Source organism: Corvus moneduloides, chromosome 1 (genome assembly GCF_009650955.1).
Source record: "Corvus moneduloides isolate bCorMon1 chromosome 1, bCorMon1.pri, whole genome shotgun sequence".
NCBI lineage: Eukaryota > Metazoa > Chordata > Aves > Passeriformes > Corvidae > Corvus > Corvus moneduloides.
This window is the reverse complement of record NC_045476.1, coordinates 114,999,691-115,017,385: the sequence shown is the minus strand read 5'-3', so window position 1 is coordinate 115,017,385 and position 17,695 is coordinate 114,999,691. Positions and strand designations below refer to the sequence as shown.

At 40.8% G+C, this 17,695-nt stretch overlaps 1 protein-coding gene across 4 annotated transcripts in view; it reads left to right on the top strand.

The window, feature by feature from the left end:
- Positions 1-17,695, top strand: part of TMEM241 (transmembrane protein 241) — a 60,091-nt gene that overhangs the window by 22,277 nt on the left and 20,119 nt on the right. For all 4 annotated transcript variants that reach the window (XM_032123574.1, XM_032123565.1, XM_032123583.1 and 1 more), the window contains exons 11-13: positions 4,534-4,568; positions 5,822-5,891; positions 8,606-8,699. In XM_032123574.1, coding sequence (XP_031979465.1) covers positions 4,534-4,568; positions 5,822-5,891; positions 8,606-8,699 — 199 coding nt within the window. The remainder of the gene's footprint in view (positions 1-4,533; positions 4,569-5,821; positions 5,892-8,605; positions 8,700-17,695) is intronic.

The window sequence follows — 17,695 nt, the reverse complement described above, 5'->3', positions numbered from 1 at the left end:
GATGGCTATCTTCAGCATCTGTTTAAGAGCAAAAATTTGTTAACAAAGCTTCCAAAGTTTTTCCCCAAGAAGAGGCTTAAAGGTCAGCATAGCTTACAAGGTGATGGTGCAAAGCTGGAAAACAGGTGGCTTAAGGGAGGTAGCAAACTGAATGCTTATTTGTTTGGCTTGGGTCTGTGTATATCTGTATGTCTATGTATCTGTATGTGCACGTATTTCTATGTGTTAGAGAAGCTCACAATCCATAGCATTTGGACCTCATCTTGCCTGGGGAAAACAAGCAGTACCATGGACAATGGAGTAAGTGACGTCTGATTTATTTTAGAGTTTTGTTTTGTCAAACTAGCTGATGATGTTTGAAAGGGTGTAAAATTTGGCAGAAGCTCTCTCCTTGTCCGCAACCTCCATGATGTGCCACCTCCAGTGTCTAATGGGACCCTTCTGCTGCAGGAGGCACTGGCAGGGTTTGTCTCTGTGTGAGACCTCTGCACATGTATTTATCTCAGAGATCACTGCCACTTCCCAAATCTGGATGGAGCTGTTTAGTGTGTTTGAGAGCTGTGTGGAGCTGTGTACACACAGCTTTACTGCGCAAACTTAATTTCTGTAGAAAATAATCAAAACTACATTTAAATATCATTGACTAAAGGAATGTTCTCTGAATGAGCACTAACTCCAGGCAGCCCTGGGCCTGAATTACTGTAGACATGGATTATCTCTGTCAGAGGGTGCCCAGCACTAAATTGTGTGATTTAGAAGGTGTTAAGGTATATGCTGCTTCCTCTTCTCAGGCCTTCTCAAGGACTGTTCTGGCCATGATAGGACCCCAGTTTCACCTCCAGGACAGGACAGTTTAATGTGCTCTGGAGGCCTTGTCTATACAAGCATGATTGTATGATTCTATGATGTATGAAGGAACTTGCTAGTGTGGTATCAGGGCAATTTTCTCCTCTTAGCACTATTATCAATAGGTCTTTAAAGCTTCTTATTTCTAACCTAGATCAGACAGCAGACATGCAGCTGTGTGGGCACAGCCAGGTAGTGTTTAAAATCATCCAATCTTTTAGGTTGGAGGAGACCCTTAAGGTCATTGAGTGCATTAACTGAGCACTACCAAGCCTACCACTGAGCCTTGTCCCTAAGCACCACATGTGTCTTAAATACCTCTAGGGATGGTGACTCAGACACTGCCCTGGACAACCTATTCCAAAGCTTGATAAGCCTTTTAGTGAAGATATTTTTCCTAATACATTGGAAAAATACATAGGATTATTGTAATAGGGGCTGTTCAAAATGTTTCTCAGTTCAGTATGAAAGCACAGTTGCACTCTACTGAGTGTAGAGACTGCCTGCATAGAGCAGATTAAAAGATCTGCCACAAATTACTGGATGTTAGAATCTACCAATATGTTAGAGTAAAAATAAATAAATAAATAAATGTATGTTAGAGTAAAATTAAATAAATAAATAAATAAATATAAAAGAGAAGAAGGCTCTGTTGGACGCTTGCAGAAGTGCAACTGAAATGAGCAGTCTCCTAACATATGCTGTCCTTATATGCCACGCACTCTTTCTTGTTTTAAAATCTGGAACAGTTTGGGAGAGAAGAACACCGTAAGTAAATGTACATGAATGGGAACTTTCCAGAATAAAACAGATCTGAAAAAATATTTGCTGATGTTGAAAGTGTGGTGTTCTTCTCACTTCATCACTTCCAACATGATTATTCAATGGCTTTTAAAAAGGGAGCCGGGCCAGGAACAAGTGTAGGAGGGAAAGCAGAGCTGTGCTATGCAGAGAAGGGAGGGGTGATGTTGCTTCTCAGTGTCCAGCCCCATCTTGTTCATTACTCTTCCTTGTGTTTAAGCATCTGGGGCAGGGGCAGGGAGGAAGAGAAGAGGGTCAATGTACTTCCAAGACCCTGACTCTAATCCTTCAATCCTTTTGATCCCACCTCCTTTTTTAAACTACAGTATTGTACTTCTCTGTACTTTGACTTCTGCATTAGTGTTCTACTTCCTAGTGTTTTTTTCTGGTAATCTTACATTTTCTTTTATTCCTTTGTGTTCCCCCACTTTTTATGATCGAGGGAGCCAGATTTCTCCCCCATAGCTGGTGAGGGGTAGCATGAGGGGAGGGGTAGTAATGCTTGCCTGACATGTTGAGGGAGACATAAATGTGTCTTAGGAGCAGGTTGTAGCTCATCTTGGGCTTTCTCCTGTGCTGAGGCAGGTAGAGATATTTTACTGTTTTTGAAGAACCTGCAAGGAAGTTTCAGTACATCCCAATATCTGTCCCTGTCAGATATTTGCTCACAAATGCATGCCCAGATGGCCTAGCAGCCACTGGTGAGGAGAAAACAGATACAGAATTTCAAATGGTGAATAAATGACACTGACAAAGGTATGAGGTAAAGGTTCTACTCTATGCAGCAAAACGACATCTGGCTTCTGGAAGAGCTGCTAATCTGTCACTTTTGTGAATTAAAAATGCTGCAGTAGATTTTCTGCAATAGGGGAGGGCAGCTTTGTAGGCATAAATTGCTGTTCTTGCTGACAAAACCTCTTTTTAGCCAGGAAGGAAACCACAGGTGACCCAGCCCTCAGTTTTGAGTACAGGGAAAAAAAGAGAAGAGCAGAGAAATCCAGCACAGGGAATTTGTTTTTGCTGCAGCCTCATATCCGGGCTGTCCTGCTAGAAACCTCTGAATCCCTAATCTGGTTTTACAACATCATCGTGTCTTTTTTACTGATGCTTCATTCAGAGCAGAGCTACAGAGCAGCTGTAATGCCATCTAATCCATTTGCCTTAACCTGCCCTGCACTTCACAAATAAGGTTTTGTTTTCTTCTTGTGTTTCCTTTGGACCAAAATGTGGAGTGTCTGTCAGGGTTATCAATTCCTCTTGGATGCAGAAGGAAGTTTCTCTCTGAGTATTTCTGACTGTTTTGTTTAAAATGAAATAATTCAAAAAGCAAGTGGAGAGACATGGTTTAGTCCTACTTCTCGTCACTGTTGATACAGTTTCACTTGTCCTGCAGTCTCCTGTTTTCTCTGTTATTCAAACAAAAGCAGTAGACCTTTGCTTCCTTTTCTCTCTTTACGAGGAAACTGAGGAATTGGGCCTGTTTATTGTGAATTACTCTTGGCATCCCTTGACAGGGAGAGCGCCCATGTGTGGGGAGGAGAGGTGGGCTAAATTACCTATTGTAAGTGGTCTGCTTTGCCTTGTTTGCCGTTGTGGCAATAACGTCTTTCAAAAACATGTATAAATATTGAGAATGCGAACATACTGTACCAGCTGATGCCTTTCAAAGACTTGTAAGATGCAAAACCCAAAATACCTGCCTGTCTGTCCCTCATAAACCCTTTCCTCCTTCATCATGTTGTGTTTCACGGCCGATTTCAGTGACAACCTTCCCCCAGGGCTTCCTTGGCCGTGGGGTTTCCATGCTCTTTGAAGTTCCTTTTGCTGCTGGTGACTCTGTGAATCATTCTGGGCTTCACCAAGCTTGCCAAGAGCAGGTCACCAAGCATGGAAGCTTGGTCCTGTAGAGAGCTGGGACCAGCTGTGAGTGAACAGGCTTGGAAACAGTAGCTGTGTTAACACTGGAAAAGGGAGTTGGCCTGGAATGCTTGAGAGTTCATGACATTAATGAATGTCTTTTTACGTCTATAAGTGCAGTGCTTGCAGCTCATCAAGAGGCAAACTCTCCAGATAATCTTTTCTTCTTCTCCCACTTGTCCTTAGTGTTTGTCATGGATGTATGTTGTTGGTAACTGGAAGCTGTAGCTCTACAGATGTGCATGTTTATCTCATCTCACAGCACCCCAGAAGCCTTCTAACCTTAGAAACAATTTGGAATGAAAAATTTAAAAAAAAAAAAAAACACCCTAAAAACAAAAAGAGAGAGAAATTTACAAGAAGGATCGGTAACACTAAAAAAGGCTCTATACCACAAATTCAAGAGCGTGAGCCTTTGTAAGACCTCAGAAATCTTAAGTGATACTTCAGACGCAGAACTGGTCACAGCTGATTTTCCTGTTCACTTGTATATTTCTGAAAAGTGTGAATCATTTGGGCTGGTACTTGGTTTTATTTTCACCTGCTTTTAAACTTGTCTAAATGCAGTATTTGACATAATATGGGACAACAACCATATATTGTAACTTTGGGGGTTTAAAAATGGGACAGCAAAAACTTCTTTGCTAGGAGGGTAGAGTGGCCCTGGGACAAATTACCCAGAGAGGTGTGGAATCTCTGTACTGGTAGGTTTTTGAGACATGCCTTTTTGAGACAGAACCAGAGAGCATGAACAAATATTCGTGATAGTCCTGCTTTCAGTCAGAAATTTTATTAAGTGACCCCAGACATTCCTTCCCAATCAACTTTTCTTTTAATTGATACTTGTATCTCAGTTATTCTACCTAACTATTCACCATGAAAAAACAAAAACAAAGCTGTCAATTTGTAGTCTTCAGCCCATGTCATAAATTCTGTAGTATCCAATTAATTTTTTTAAATTTTTTTTAGTGTGGTGCTGTTGGCCTCTGCATCCCATCCAGCAGGTAAAGTGAATTGAGTTGTTTCTTTTGTAGGTTTCCATGTTGTTTTTGCTCTCTATGCATGTTTTTAGAGACCAAACTCTTAGGATTTTAGCCCTGAATATGACCAATAATATATATTATCATGTAGGAAGAGGAGAGAAGGGTATATAACTTGGTGCAATTTGCATGATATTTCCCAATACCATTCTTAGCTGCCCTTTGCAAAAAAATCAGCATGGGACAGACAACAAAGAACAGTTTTTGAGGTGGTGCATGGTAAAGAACAAGGATTCCCTAAGTCAACATGTCCTCTTCAGAGCAATGTCCCAGCCATCCATCTAGAACTGTGTTTCCTTCTTTGCATTGTCCTCAGTGCTATGCAGAGATTTTGTTTTGTTGCTTTCATAACACAGATCCCATTGCTTGGGCCCATGGCAGGACTTGAAATAGCAGCACATCAAGTGGTAAATATGGAGTAATTTAATATTTTATGGTGGCTAGTATTCCTACCATACTTGTGTTTTCATAGTTAGAAGGGTAAAGATGATTATCTCTTTCTTTCATTAAACATTTGTTCAGCTAGAAAAACAAAGAAGGATCATTTAAAGAAACATAAATTCCTCCTTTTGCCTGGTGGTGCAGATTGTGTATATAGGAAACCCCCACCAGGATAGACATACATGTTCAGTGAAACAGTCCTATATTTCAAAAAGTGAAGGATGGAGCTTCTTGCAAATCTGTAGAGCCTGAAGGCCAGAGAACTCCTGGAATCGCTACCAAGAGCAACCAAGGCTTAGGTTCCTGGAAATGCAAGTACTCAAGTGCCCTACTTATACCTAGGAGAACTTATTTAAACCTCTCAACATGCTCTGTGTTACAGAGTTCAAATGCCAGAGGGGGAAGCAGCCACCATATGTCTGTGTTTCCTGTTGCTTCAGTAGGAACTATCACAAGCTGTGTAATAAAAGAAGTGGATATGGTACGCATCTGTCCACTGTTGCTTAAGCAGGACCTTCTGAATACTAGCAAAGAATACTCTTAGGTATCCCTTTTCCCTTTTTCAACCAAAGGCAGGAACTGGCTAGAAGCAAGGTCAGAGAGAAATCATTAAACACACCAGAAATGTGGAAAGCATCATAGATGAAAACTCAGCCAGCTGTAAAGGCTTGAAGGAACGTTGAACTAGTAATGTTCATGTAATTGCTGTTGCCTTGCTTGTAACAGTGGGTAATTTTTTTCCCACCATGTACTGAGTGTATTGCTTTGTCCCTCAGGTGATCTCTTCAGTGCCTTGGATTTTCCATTCCTGTACTTCTACAGGTTTCACAGCAGCTGCTGTGCCAGGTAACCTTTCTATAACAGGTCATGTAAATGTTTTCAAAATAAGGGATCCCACTGACTTCCAGCCTATACTCTCAGTTAAAAATTTTGGAGCATGTAAAGTCTTACTTATACTAGTTTCTGCTGCCATAAGCCAGTAGAATTGCAGAGAATATATCTTTGCATGTCTGTGGATGTGCATTTGATGGCCTGAGATTCAAATATGCTGAAAGTATATGTGTTTCCTTGAGTTAATGCATTCTGATGGTGAGAGTTCCCAGTCACCATTAAAATAATGTTTACCCAGTGTAGTAAAGCTTAGATACATAGCATCTCTCAAATGTTTCTGAAGTCTGGGATTAGCCCACACTTGCTGTTTGCAGGGATTACGAAGTATTAGTCTTCAGCAGTATATGGGTGTACATGGATTTATTTGCCTGTACATCTTGTTATTTGGCAGAATGCTGTTTTGGGTAAAAAGGTAAAGCTTCAAGAAATGTTCCATTATTTTGACTAGCAAAAGTTCACTGCATAATGGCATAGTTCTCACAGGACAACATAAATATATTTCCCATAGATCTTAATTTTTTAAAAAATTCCTGTCTTTCCCTCCCACTCTTTTATCAAATGAAAGTTGTTTTTTTTTAGAGGGTGAAAAAGATATTTTCATGGTAACTAATGGCAAAAATATTTCCTGATAGGGATTTTCTTACTTGTAGCTGGATTTTCCCTTGAAAGGGGATATTGAGAATGATTGTTAAATAATTTCCAATGTACATAGGTTTTTTTAATGTTTTTCCAAGTGTGGTCTATCCACACTACAAGTAACTTGCAATTAGGTATTCTGTAGGTAGGTGAAATCTATTATTCTCAAAAGTGAAGTCTAATTGCAGGCACTAATGGGTATCTGTCTAGCCCAGATATTCTTCTCTTTCACTTCATTAGAACACTACCACTGTGGTAGTCTCCCACTCCTGTTTCCATTGGCCCACCTTCAGTACATATGTAGTAGATAGCACTGTACACTACGGGAAGGGAAAAGGAATGGTAAGATGGAGAAACAAACATCTCAGTTGCTCTCTTAACATATTGTAATCTAGTGTCTTGGTAGATATGTGGGATTTGGAGGAAAATGTAAATATACATTTATTATTATTATTTATTTACCTTACCTTATGCAATGTAAGGTAAGGGCAACTGATGTAGCTCAATCTACTGCCTCTGCAGAATGTCTGAAGCATCAGCAGTAAGGTGCAAAGTGCTCAATTTATTTAATGAAATAAATTGGTGTTAATTGTGGCATCAATATTCGCTGTTTTACTTTTTAATCTCTTGAGTTACACTAAACATCTTCAGATCTCTCTGACTGAAAGCCCTTTACAGCAGGGCAGAAGATCTGGAATAAACGTAAGCTACTGGACTCATGGGCACTGTTGGTACACTGAACTCACACATTTCTCAGTGGAATGTTCTACTGCTCAGCACTTCATCCTCTGCAAGAAGTTGCTGAGTTTAGGCCTATATTTTGTCATCAAAGCAGCATCTGCTTCCTTGGCTTCAGACTTCACACACATCCCAAAGGATCTTGTGTTACGGCTCAATGCAAATATTCCTAACGCCTTCTACTCCTGGGAAGTTATCTTACCCTACTGTTCGGCGCCTGTATGGACATGTGGCTGAGATGGAGCTTGGCCACACGTATTGAGCAGGGAACAGCACTTGGCTGATATACTGGAGCCCAGCATGGAACTTCTGACCTGAGGAGCCACCATTTTCCACCCTTCCTGCTGTTGTAGAGAGGGGCCCAACTACATGGCATCACTATCCAGAACAGCATACCCTCTGCCAATGCCAAGGCACTTTTTGCTTCACCACCTGCATGCTGTGTTGATCCTATCTCGTTTCCCATGCAGCTTCCCACAGTACTTTGTAGTCTCTTATGCCTCAGTAATTTGTGCCTTATGTAGTTTGAAGTCCCTTTCTGTTCCCTGCTTGCTGGTTTACACCATTACATTGTCTCACAATCAGGGGGTTGTACGAATGTCACAAGTGAAACAAAATCCAGAGCCAAACCCCATCAACTCCATAAAGTCTGGTGAAGTGTGCAACAGAATTTCCTTATGAGTAATCTTGGCTACAGGAGCACGGGGGACTGCTGTCCTATATGACTTGAGAATCAAAATTCCCTTAATTGTCAGCAGAAAACTTTGGAGTATCCTGTTCCCAGCACTACTGAGTCATCTATTTGTTATACAGTAGAGATGTATTTGACTTCCTAATTGGAATTTAGCCTTCATGAAGTTTAAACAGTTTGAAAGCTTCAGGCAGAAACTTTCCAGTGGTTATTTTTTCAGTTCAAGGCTCTGTGGAGATTGAAGTGAGTTAGTTGCCAAATATGTGTGGTTCCTGCTGAAATTAGCCTTGCTGTTATTCAGAGCCATTTCAATGCCTGAAGTTAATATTTCACCTCATGTTTTCAATAATCTCTACTTTTCTGATTATGCAAGTGCATTAGAGACCAGCCATAAGAGCACAGACTTATTTTACTCAGATTCTAGTCACTGACTGAACAAAACCCAAGATGTACTGGACATAATGTAAGCTTCTTGTCCACCAGCTTTCTTTCTCCAAATGGGATTAAAACTGCAGTTCTGCATTAGGAAAACCAAGATGCCTGTAAGAGGTTGTTTAGTTGAAATTAAGAGATTTTATTAACAAGCTTTCCCCATCCCTTGCAGTGGACTATTGGGATTCTTTCTGATGTTGCACACAGTGAAGCTAAAAAGCAGCACAACCTCAGGGCAATATGCAGCCTGGAGTTTCCTTGCAAAGGTAAGAGAAAGACCCTCACAAGAACACAGTGGATCTGTGCATCTCCCAGGAGAAATGAGGAATTTCTGCATCTCTCTAGTTTCTCTTGCTATTCCTCCTTGATGCTTCCTAGGTCCTGTTTGTGCAACAAATATCAGGTGTGTAATATCCCAGGATCATTATCTGAAATGAAATACTGTGTATAGACTGAGTCTAATGGAACTGAGATGATTATTGCAGCTAAGGATTTGGACTACTGAATCCCAGTAACACAAACCTATACGTTCCAAAGGTGTTTTGGAGAATAGTCCTTCTGAGAGTGTGTGCACCAGCCATTGTTTGCAGTGTGTCTTTCCTAAGCCAGGAGTTAAAACTAATTCCATGAAGTTCAATACCAGAACTCTCGCTGTTTTTGTTGCAGGAGAGAGCTGAGGATGTCATTTGCCTTGACATTAACAGGGCTTTTGACAGAATGTCCCACAATATTATTATATCAAAATCAGACTATTACAGTCTGGATGGGCAGACAACTAAATGGGTAAAAAAAATGGTTGGAGAATCAGGTTCAGAAGGTAGAGGTTAATGATTCCTACTCTAACTGGAGTCTTGTGACAAGTGCAGTGGCACAGGGATCTGTCCTGGGTCCCTTCCTTTTCAACATCTTTATTGAAGAATGAGAAGAGAGTGCACTCACACTTCCAAGGGACACCAAATTGTGTCAATAACAGTGGAGGATAGGGTTGCCTTCCAGAGGGATCTGGACAGGCTGGACGAATGGACCAACAGAAATCTTTGAAAATTCATCAAGGGCAGATATGAAGCCCTGCACATGGGAAGGAAGAGTTGGTGGCAATAATACAGCCTGAGGACTGTATTATTGCCAGGTGGGAAGCAACTCTGTGGAAAAGGACCTGGGATTCTGGTAGACAGCAAGCTGCACATGAGGCAGCAGTGTGCCCTGGCAGCTAAGAACCCCCAAAGTATCCTGGACTGTACTTATAATAGGATAGACAGTACATTCATGGAAGTGATCATGACCCTCTCCTCAGCACTTGTTGGTCGACATCTGGAATAGGGAGCCTTTTTTTAGGCACCTCAATACAGGGAAGATACTGATGAACTGGAGTGAGTTTGGCAGAGGGTTGCCAAGAAATTCAGGGGACTGGATCACTTGCATTTTGGGGAGTTGCTGCTGGACCAGGCTTGTTCAGCCTGGAAGAGGGACATCTTTGGGAGCACCTAACAAACAGCAGCCACACAGTAGCTATGGAGAAACCATCCAGGAGACAGATCCAGGCTATTCACAGTGCTGCATAGGGGTGTGTGTGTAAGATAAACAGAGAGGTTCACATTAGGTACAAGGAAAAATTTTTTCACCCCAAGGACAAGTCAGGCAAGGGCAGAGGTTGCCCAGGAAGGCTGTGCTCTTTCCGTCTTTGAAGGTTTACAAGACTGGATAAAGCCCTAAGCAACCCAGTCTGGCCTCCTGAGGTCCATTCCTACTGGAATTATCCTGTGATCTGTGGATCTAGGGTCTGGCTGTACTTGATTTAAGCTATTAACAACTCAGTTTTTAAATTATCGGTGGTGAGTGCAGTCAAAAGAACTTGTCAGACTCCTTTTCCCTGGTTAGATTTTGCTTAATTTCATCACTTTCAGCTAGGCTGCCTGAAAACCACAACCTTCCTATGTGGTTTGTGATCTCACCTTTCCTACTACAGTGAATGAAGCTATTACGTTATCAAAAAACCCCTCAAAACCGTAGATTTGCATAATATGCTTCTCTAGAAACTGTAGTCAAATGAGTCTGTTTTTTCTGGGGATAACAAGCACGGAGTGATATGAGTTGGTTTGTGCTTTGCAAGCTGTTCCCCACTGTAGAAGTCACATGCAGTTTCTCACTAGTTTGAATTTCTTCCAAACATTCTGACTGTGCAGCTTTTAGCACTTTAGCTTTCTTCTTGCTCCTTGGTAGCAAAGTCAACTGATCTAAAACTTGCTCTTGAGTTTTTTGGGGTTTTTTTTGGCTGGTGTTTGTTTAACATTCTGGGTTGGAGATTGGAATAGCCGGCTCTGCTGGTAGGTGTTGTGAATGAGGGTAAATGGTTCTACATGTGGTATTTATGACCTATTGGAGAAAAATGCAGAAAAGATGTGTTGTGAAATAGATTTGAGTCTGCCCCAGCTGAAGTGGATCAGAGCCACAAAGTCTGGACTGGATTAAAGCTTTCCCAGAGTTCAAGGGTTTCTAGATTTCTGGGGATTTAGCCATCTTTAGACCTAAGTGTTCTAGTCACTGTTATCAATGAAATTATGTGCCTTCATAGCAACTAAAAACTTGTCCCCATGTCACTGTGAGAATTTAATCTGTTCTTTAGCCTTAAAAGTGCTTTTTAATGTACATGGTTTAATTATCTTGCTTGGAAGGTTTTTGTAACAGAGCAATTAGTCCTTTTCCTGTTGTAGCTTCTAACCCAGTGCTCAAATTATATGGCTTATCTTGAGTTCGAAGAGGGCAATAAGTAATGAAGACATGAGATCTGTCTGTAGCACTAATAATTTTATCAACGCTAGCAGTTTCTCCACTAGTGTTTAAAATGTCCACTAGTGTTTGTAAATGTCATCCACTAGTGTTTGAAAGCTTGCTATGCAACTGATTTTAGGGTTCTACCATACCTGCCTAAGGACACATGAGGAGCATGGAGGAACTGCTGCTCCAAGTGCTGAAATGTAGCTGATTTGGAGTTATAAGTCAGTGAATACTTGAAAAGTTTGGAAGCACTATACATCAGTTTTAGAACAGGGATCAAAAGAGACTGCAGAGACAGAGATGGACAGGCAGAAAGCTAGAGCTGAATTGGAGCTTGCCTGAAGGGTAGGGCCTGATCTACCAGCTCCCAGAAAACTCTCCCAAGGAACCTTGCATCTACAAGGAACTATAAATTTATGTACTGTGTAGTTAAGATTTGAGTCCCATCTGTCTGGTCATTAATACTACTTCCTGCAGGTGTTTGAAAGTGTTAAAACTACATACTGATCCAGCTCAGCATTGCTCAGGTATGAGGGCTGTGTCACTCATATCTTAAATCACTGTAAGTGCAGAAAAGCAGCATTTAACTAGCACTGTAAAAATGTGTTTAAGTCTAAGTGTCTGCTCCCTTTAAAAAAAAAAAAAAAAGAAAAGGAAGGAAGTTAAGCGGATAAAGAATAAATATAGAAAGTATTTGTAGCTGGACTTGCAGAATGGGATCCAGTTGAAAAAAACCAAAACACCTCTGGTCACAACAACAGCTTTGCATTCCCACATGAGCATTTTTCTTGGATTGAGTAGTGCCCTAGATCATCCTCTCAGTCTCTCAGACTGACTGCAGTTTTCACCAGCAGTTGGAAAGGAGCAGCATTTGAGGCCAGAATATGTTTATCTTGCAAATAAGCCAAGATAGGAGAGTGCTGTAGTCCTCAGTCAGCAGCACAGGCCTCTAGGGAGGTGCAGAGAATCGGAAAATCTGTTTTCCATTTGGACGCTTTGTACCTATGTGACTGATGAGCTGGGGCTGAGATCGTTGTCACAGCTTCATTTCCAATAAACTAACCATGAGATCTGATCAGCTCTGCTTTGCATATCCAAGAACACATTCTTTGTGAAGCCCACATATTTGGCCTCCCTGTCCTCTAATTTTTCATTCACTTAAAAACTGGAGCTGGGTCTTAACTTGTTGTTATGATCTTTACTTTGACTACAGCAACTTAATCAATGCATGAGGTTTTTAAATTCTTCCCTGTAATCATTTCTGACAGCTTTCATGTCAGAGCATTGCTTTCTGCAGAGACAGATGAAGCACAGGTTTCATCTGTGTATATAGTCCTGTGTGATAATTATAGTGACAAATGCTCTCTGCACTTTTTCTGTGAAAGCAAATAGTGTGTGTGTTAGTCATATCTGTATAAATTTGTGAGACATGCCAAAAAATCAGTGAAGTGATCTGTATAACCAAAAAGAAAAATTTTTAAGAAGACCAAGAAATATGAAATGCTTTGTCATAGCCTTGCATAGATTTAATCCCCAGAAGAGCAAGGATTTGAAGCTGTACTGAGATTTCTTGTTTTAATTTGAAAGCTGTGCTAGTATCATGGGTCATGTACTGGAAAGAAAAAACTGGAGATGCTCATATATACAGACAGAAGCATCTGGTGAGAATGCTAATGAGCTCTAACAGTGCTGTCAGTGAGTTTGTTTTGATTAAGGTTGCCAATCTATATCTGGTGATGAAGCCTGTTAGGGTCTCTGAAAGTTAAGCAGCAGAAATAGTTTAAATCATTAATAGAATGGAAAAATTCAGCAAGATATTGGTTACTCTGAATTCATATTCCCATATCGTGTTCAGTGTTATCCTAATAAACTTGCAGTAGGGAATTCAGCTTGTTTCCAGTAGGAACCTATTGAGGCAGCTCGTTATAAATAGGAAGAACAAATGGGAAGGTCAGTGGATTTTGAATTCTCTTTTTCTTCCTCCCTCACCTGAAGAAAGGAAATTGAATAACTGAAATGAGGTTGCATTGAGGTTTACACTGATTTTCCTATGCATGGGTCGGAAGAAAATACAGAATAATCGGATCAGGAGCATGCAACTATTTTCTATATAACCATCCCAGGCACTATTATGTAATCTATAGTTTATCTGAACAGTGTTGGAGGCTCCCTAATACATAAAAGCATCCTCTGACAGCTGCTTTGGTTCCTTGTTTGTTAACTTTAGATGTGTTTGCCCCAGGTCATCCTGTGTTTAATGCTGGCTGCCAGACATTTCGAAAGCAGCTTTGCAGGAGTGTCTGAAAGAATCTCTTATCTGTGGTTCTGTGTACCAACTGTAGCCCACTGTACTTATACCCCAGCAGGTTTAATCTTCCCCCAAAATATATAGTGGCAGTTCAGAATCCCTCCTGTTATTCAGAATGACTCCTGTAGTCTTGGATTTTATATTTTGTGTCTGTGTTTCTGCTTCTTTGATCCCCATGGTATCTTGAAGAGAAAGGATAGACTAGATCCCTCTTCACGTCAGTGCAAAAAAAATTGATGATATCCATCTTAATGGCTGGAGAAGTACTGATGTTTCTATTAAAGCAGAAATTCTCCTTTTTCTGCTTCTCATAAAATTGAGAGGCCACAACTGCAGGTCTTCTGGGGCTCCTAGCCTGGTTATGCTCACTGCACCTCTCTTCACACATAGCAGTTCACATGAGAATTTTATCTGCTGTAATTCCAGCGGCAAACCAATCAAGAGAAATAAAATGAATTAATGCTTTTCCATGTTGTTGCAATTTAAAGCCTCTGCCAAAGCATGTGCTTCAATTTGTATACCTCTTAATTCCTCTCTTAGCATGCAAGTGCTAGAAAATATTCTGCTGGGGACTATTTACTTGTAGGAAATCTATAAAAAAGTCCTGCCATGGGTAATGTCTCTCCCCTGTTCTTCTCTGCCCTAATGGAACAGGATTCTGGAATTAAAAAGTCTGTTTAAAAATTTTATATGTATATCATAACCAGAACAAGAATGTGTTTGGTTTTCTGGCACTTGCCCACTTGGTTTTATTGTAGACTGAAGCAGTGTCTTTTTTGAATGCTGCTGGGCTCAGGCAAAAGTGACAGTGAGATTCTTGGCTGAAAATCACATTACTTTCTTGGCTTGGACCTCATAAAGCTTTAGGCAAAAATGTCATAAACTCCCACTGAAGTTCCATAAACACAGTGCGTTTTCATTCGGCAAAGATCCTGCACTGTGTGCAAGACTTTCACAAGATCTCTGCTCACTCAATCTGGAAAAACTGTGCAGCTGCAAGCCAAAGCCCTGGGAGAGAGGGAGAATTGTGTGCTAGAGTCATCCGGACTCTACTGGTAGGAGCTCTTTGTGGCACCAGTGTGGGTAGAAGTGCATCTCTAATCTGAGAGAGGGAGGTTCTGTGACCCTGAAGTATTCAAGGATTCCAAGAAGGGGCTCATAAAGAAGAACTGAACTTGTTCCGTCTACACACCTTGTGCACTGGCATGCATGTGGATGTGCACACATATATGGATAAAGTTAATTAAAAATGGCAAAAACCCTCATTGCTTTATGATTGGTCCTCACTGTATGAAATATGTACATTTATTCTTGCTACACATAGTTGATTCCTGTGAGTCACCATGGGGACTATGCAAATACCTTGGAAAAGAAAATGTGTTTCTCAGCTAAGCTTCAAGCAGAGAAGGCAATCAGTGTGAACTTCACTGCATAGTAAGGGTCTATAAAGAAGACCAGTTGCTGAAACCTTAAAAATACCGGTTTTCAGGTAGTTTCCATGGAGACAGCTTGATAGTTAATGTTGTAGCAGCCAACACTAATTACACCTTACAATTGCTTGGGAGACATCAGTCTCCATAACAACTTCATTGTGTGCTTCATGGCCACTAAGCTAAGTGACACAGGCTCCCTGGGGCACTGTTGCAATTTAAGGAAGCTGTCTTGTAAGAACAGCTGAGACTTGTTGGAGATTTCGAATCTCTAGGTAATGGAAAATTTTAATATTGTGGCGGCGGTGTAAATGGCTGCAATTGTGTGTCCACTAAAAATGCCAGCTACACAGCTTTTGGGCATGACATGGTCACACAAATAAGTACATAAAGTTATGTGGTGTGACTTGGGGGTGGTATCACAGCACAGTTTTCAGCTGTGCTCAATATAATAAATCCAGTCTCAGTAGACATTAACTTTGAGCCCTAAGAGATGCTCTGAAATAGTTTGTTTCCTTTTATCTATTATGCTATCCTTTCGAAGTGTACATTTGGTATTGGCATTTTCTTTAATGTAAAGCTAGAGGCAGAACCATGAGCTTGGACTATATCTTTGGAAGGGACTTTTTCATCCCTACCCCTAACAAACCATGTCTATATTCTCAACAGTAGAAAATGACAATACAAAAATAATTTTCTTCAGATCAAACAGAATTTTGAATTGCATAGAACGCAGGTTCATTTGTTCCTCTGCATAATAGATTCCTGGTCTCCCATGTTTTTATTTAGTCTCCTGGAGTTACTTGCATATGGAGAGCTGAGGCTGGGAGATGAATCATTATTGTGACAAAGAGAAGTCAAAAGAATGAGAACTGTTTTGGAAGTCATTTCTGTTGCTAATGCACTGATGTAAGTGCCAAAATTACATGGGAGAGCTGTGCACTGTGTAACATACTAATGTAGAAGGCTCCAAAGCTAGCTAAGACTGGGCTTCCAAGAACAAGCAAGATATAGCCACATTATTCTCCTTTGCTGGTTCTCTGTTCTTTTCAGGATGTGCCTTGCTGATTTTTAAATACCTTCATGGGTGAAATATCTCCAGGCTTTCTCAGAGATCTTGGCCTCTGTGATAGGCCAACACCTCTGGGTGTCACACTTCAGGTGGCTTCCTTCAGAAACTTCAGCTGCTGCTTTCTGAAACAGGTCTCTGTGTCTTTCTCTTCTCCCCAACTCATACCAGCTCTTTGCCAAACCTCAAGTGCATTCATTTCTCAGTCCAACTCTGTACACCTGTTTAAGGATTAGATTTGACTTCCAACAAAAGTCAGCAAACAGCCATAGAGCTCTAGGGAAGGCAGGCTAAATGGATTACATTCTGTTCCTGAAATATGTGGTGCTCAGGGAAGTCACATAGGCTTCAGACAATCTCAGGAGATGACTGTGGGCTGTTCTTCACCTATACACATCATGTTGCTGTGGATGGTTGTTCTAAGGGGCTAGAAGGGAATGGGTCTGTCCTGCAAAGGCTTCCCCAGCCCTTTCTGAAGGAATGGAAGGCCAAGAGTATAGTCAGTTATAGTCACTTCTGTCACTGTCTTCCCATGCATGGGACACGCAGAGACTGCTGAGGCCCACAGTGTGTAACCTTGTGACATTGTTCATAAAAGGCACTTCTCAAAATTGATCAGTATAAATGTTTTTAAAAAAACATTTTTTTAAGTATCACATTTTTAAAAGTTTCTGATGGAATATTTTGACCTTTTGTAACATTTAATGGTTAAGAAGCCCTGGAAAGACTGTCATTTTTAAATGGAAAAATAAAACCTTAAAGAATACCAATTCTTCCTTGCAGTCCTTAGCATAATAATAGTAATAATAGCATGTCACTTTCGTTCCATTACATCATTACTAAAACAGCATAAACACACCAAAGAATGGCAATGCAGAGACTGTGCCTCTGTTATTATTGTTGGGTAGTATGGAAAGGGGTCAGTAGGGAGATTTAGTTATCTGCTCTGGGAATTGTTTGTTTATGAATTAGGTTTTCCCAAAGGAGTTGTGAGATGGGAAATACAATAGGAAATGGACTTTATACATGCATAGAAATACCAAAATTCTAAGTGTCATCTGGGAGAGAAGTTGATGGAAACTTGCTATTTTTGCTAACAGATTTTTTTTAAAAACCCTTGATTGTGCATCCCAAAGTTTCCTATGCTATTTTGATACTGCTGATATCCTCCACAGAGTTCTGAGTTAGTCATGACAGAAAAATGTTTTACATTTGATAATGCTGACAAGGAACATAGGCACTTCACGTGTTTCTGTAGATTTTAACAATGGAAAATTGCCTTGCATGGCTTTTCACTAAAATATTCCCCTTGAGCTGGGCATCTTCATTGGTTCTCACAGCCCCCTTGAACCCTTTCAGCAGCATTTGGGCTTTCCATGAATAAGTCAAGCAGCATTCATAGGATCTGTTCTCTTACAGCAGCGACACTGGGGGGCACGGAGAGGTTTGAAAATGCACTCAAGAAATGCACAGATCTTGAATTGACAATGGCCTCAGTCTGCAGTGTTCAGCTTGAGACCTTCGGGGAATCTAACACAGAAAGAGCAATCTCTGAGAATGTGTGCAGCCTCCCATTCAACACCCCCCTCTACAGCAAAGGGTCCCAGATGTTACCAGTCTTGGGCTAGCTCCCATCTGGGTCATTTGAGCCAGTTGTGGCAGTGACTTCAGAGTGCACAG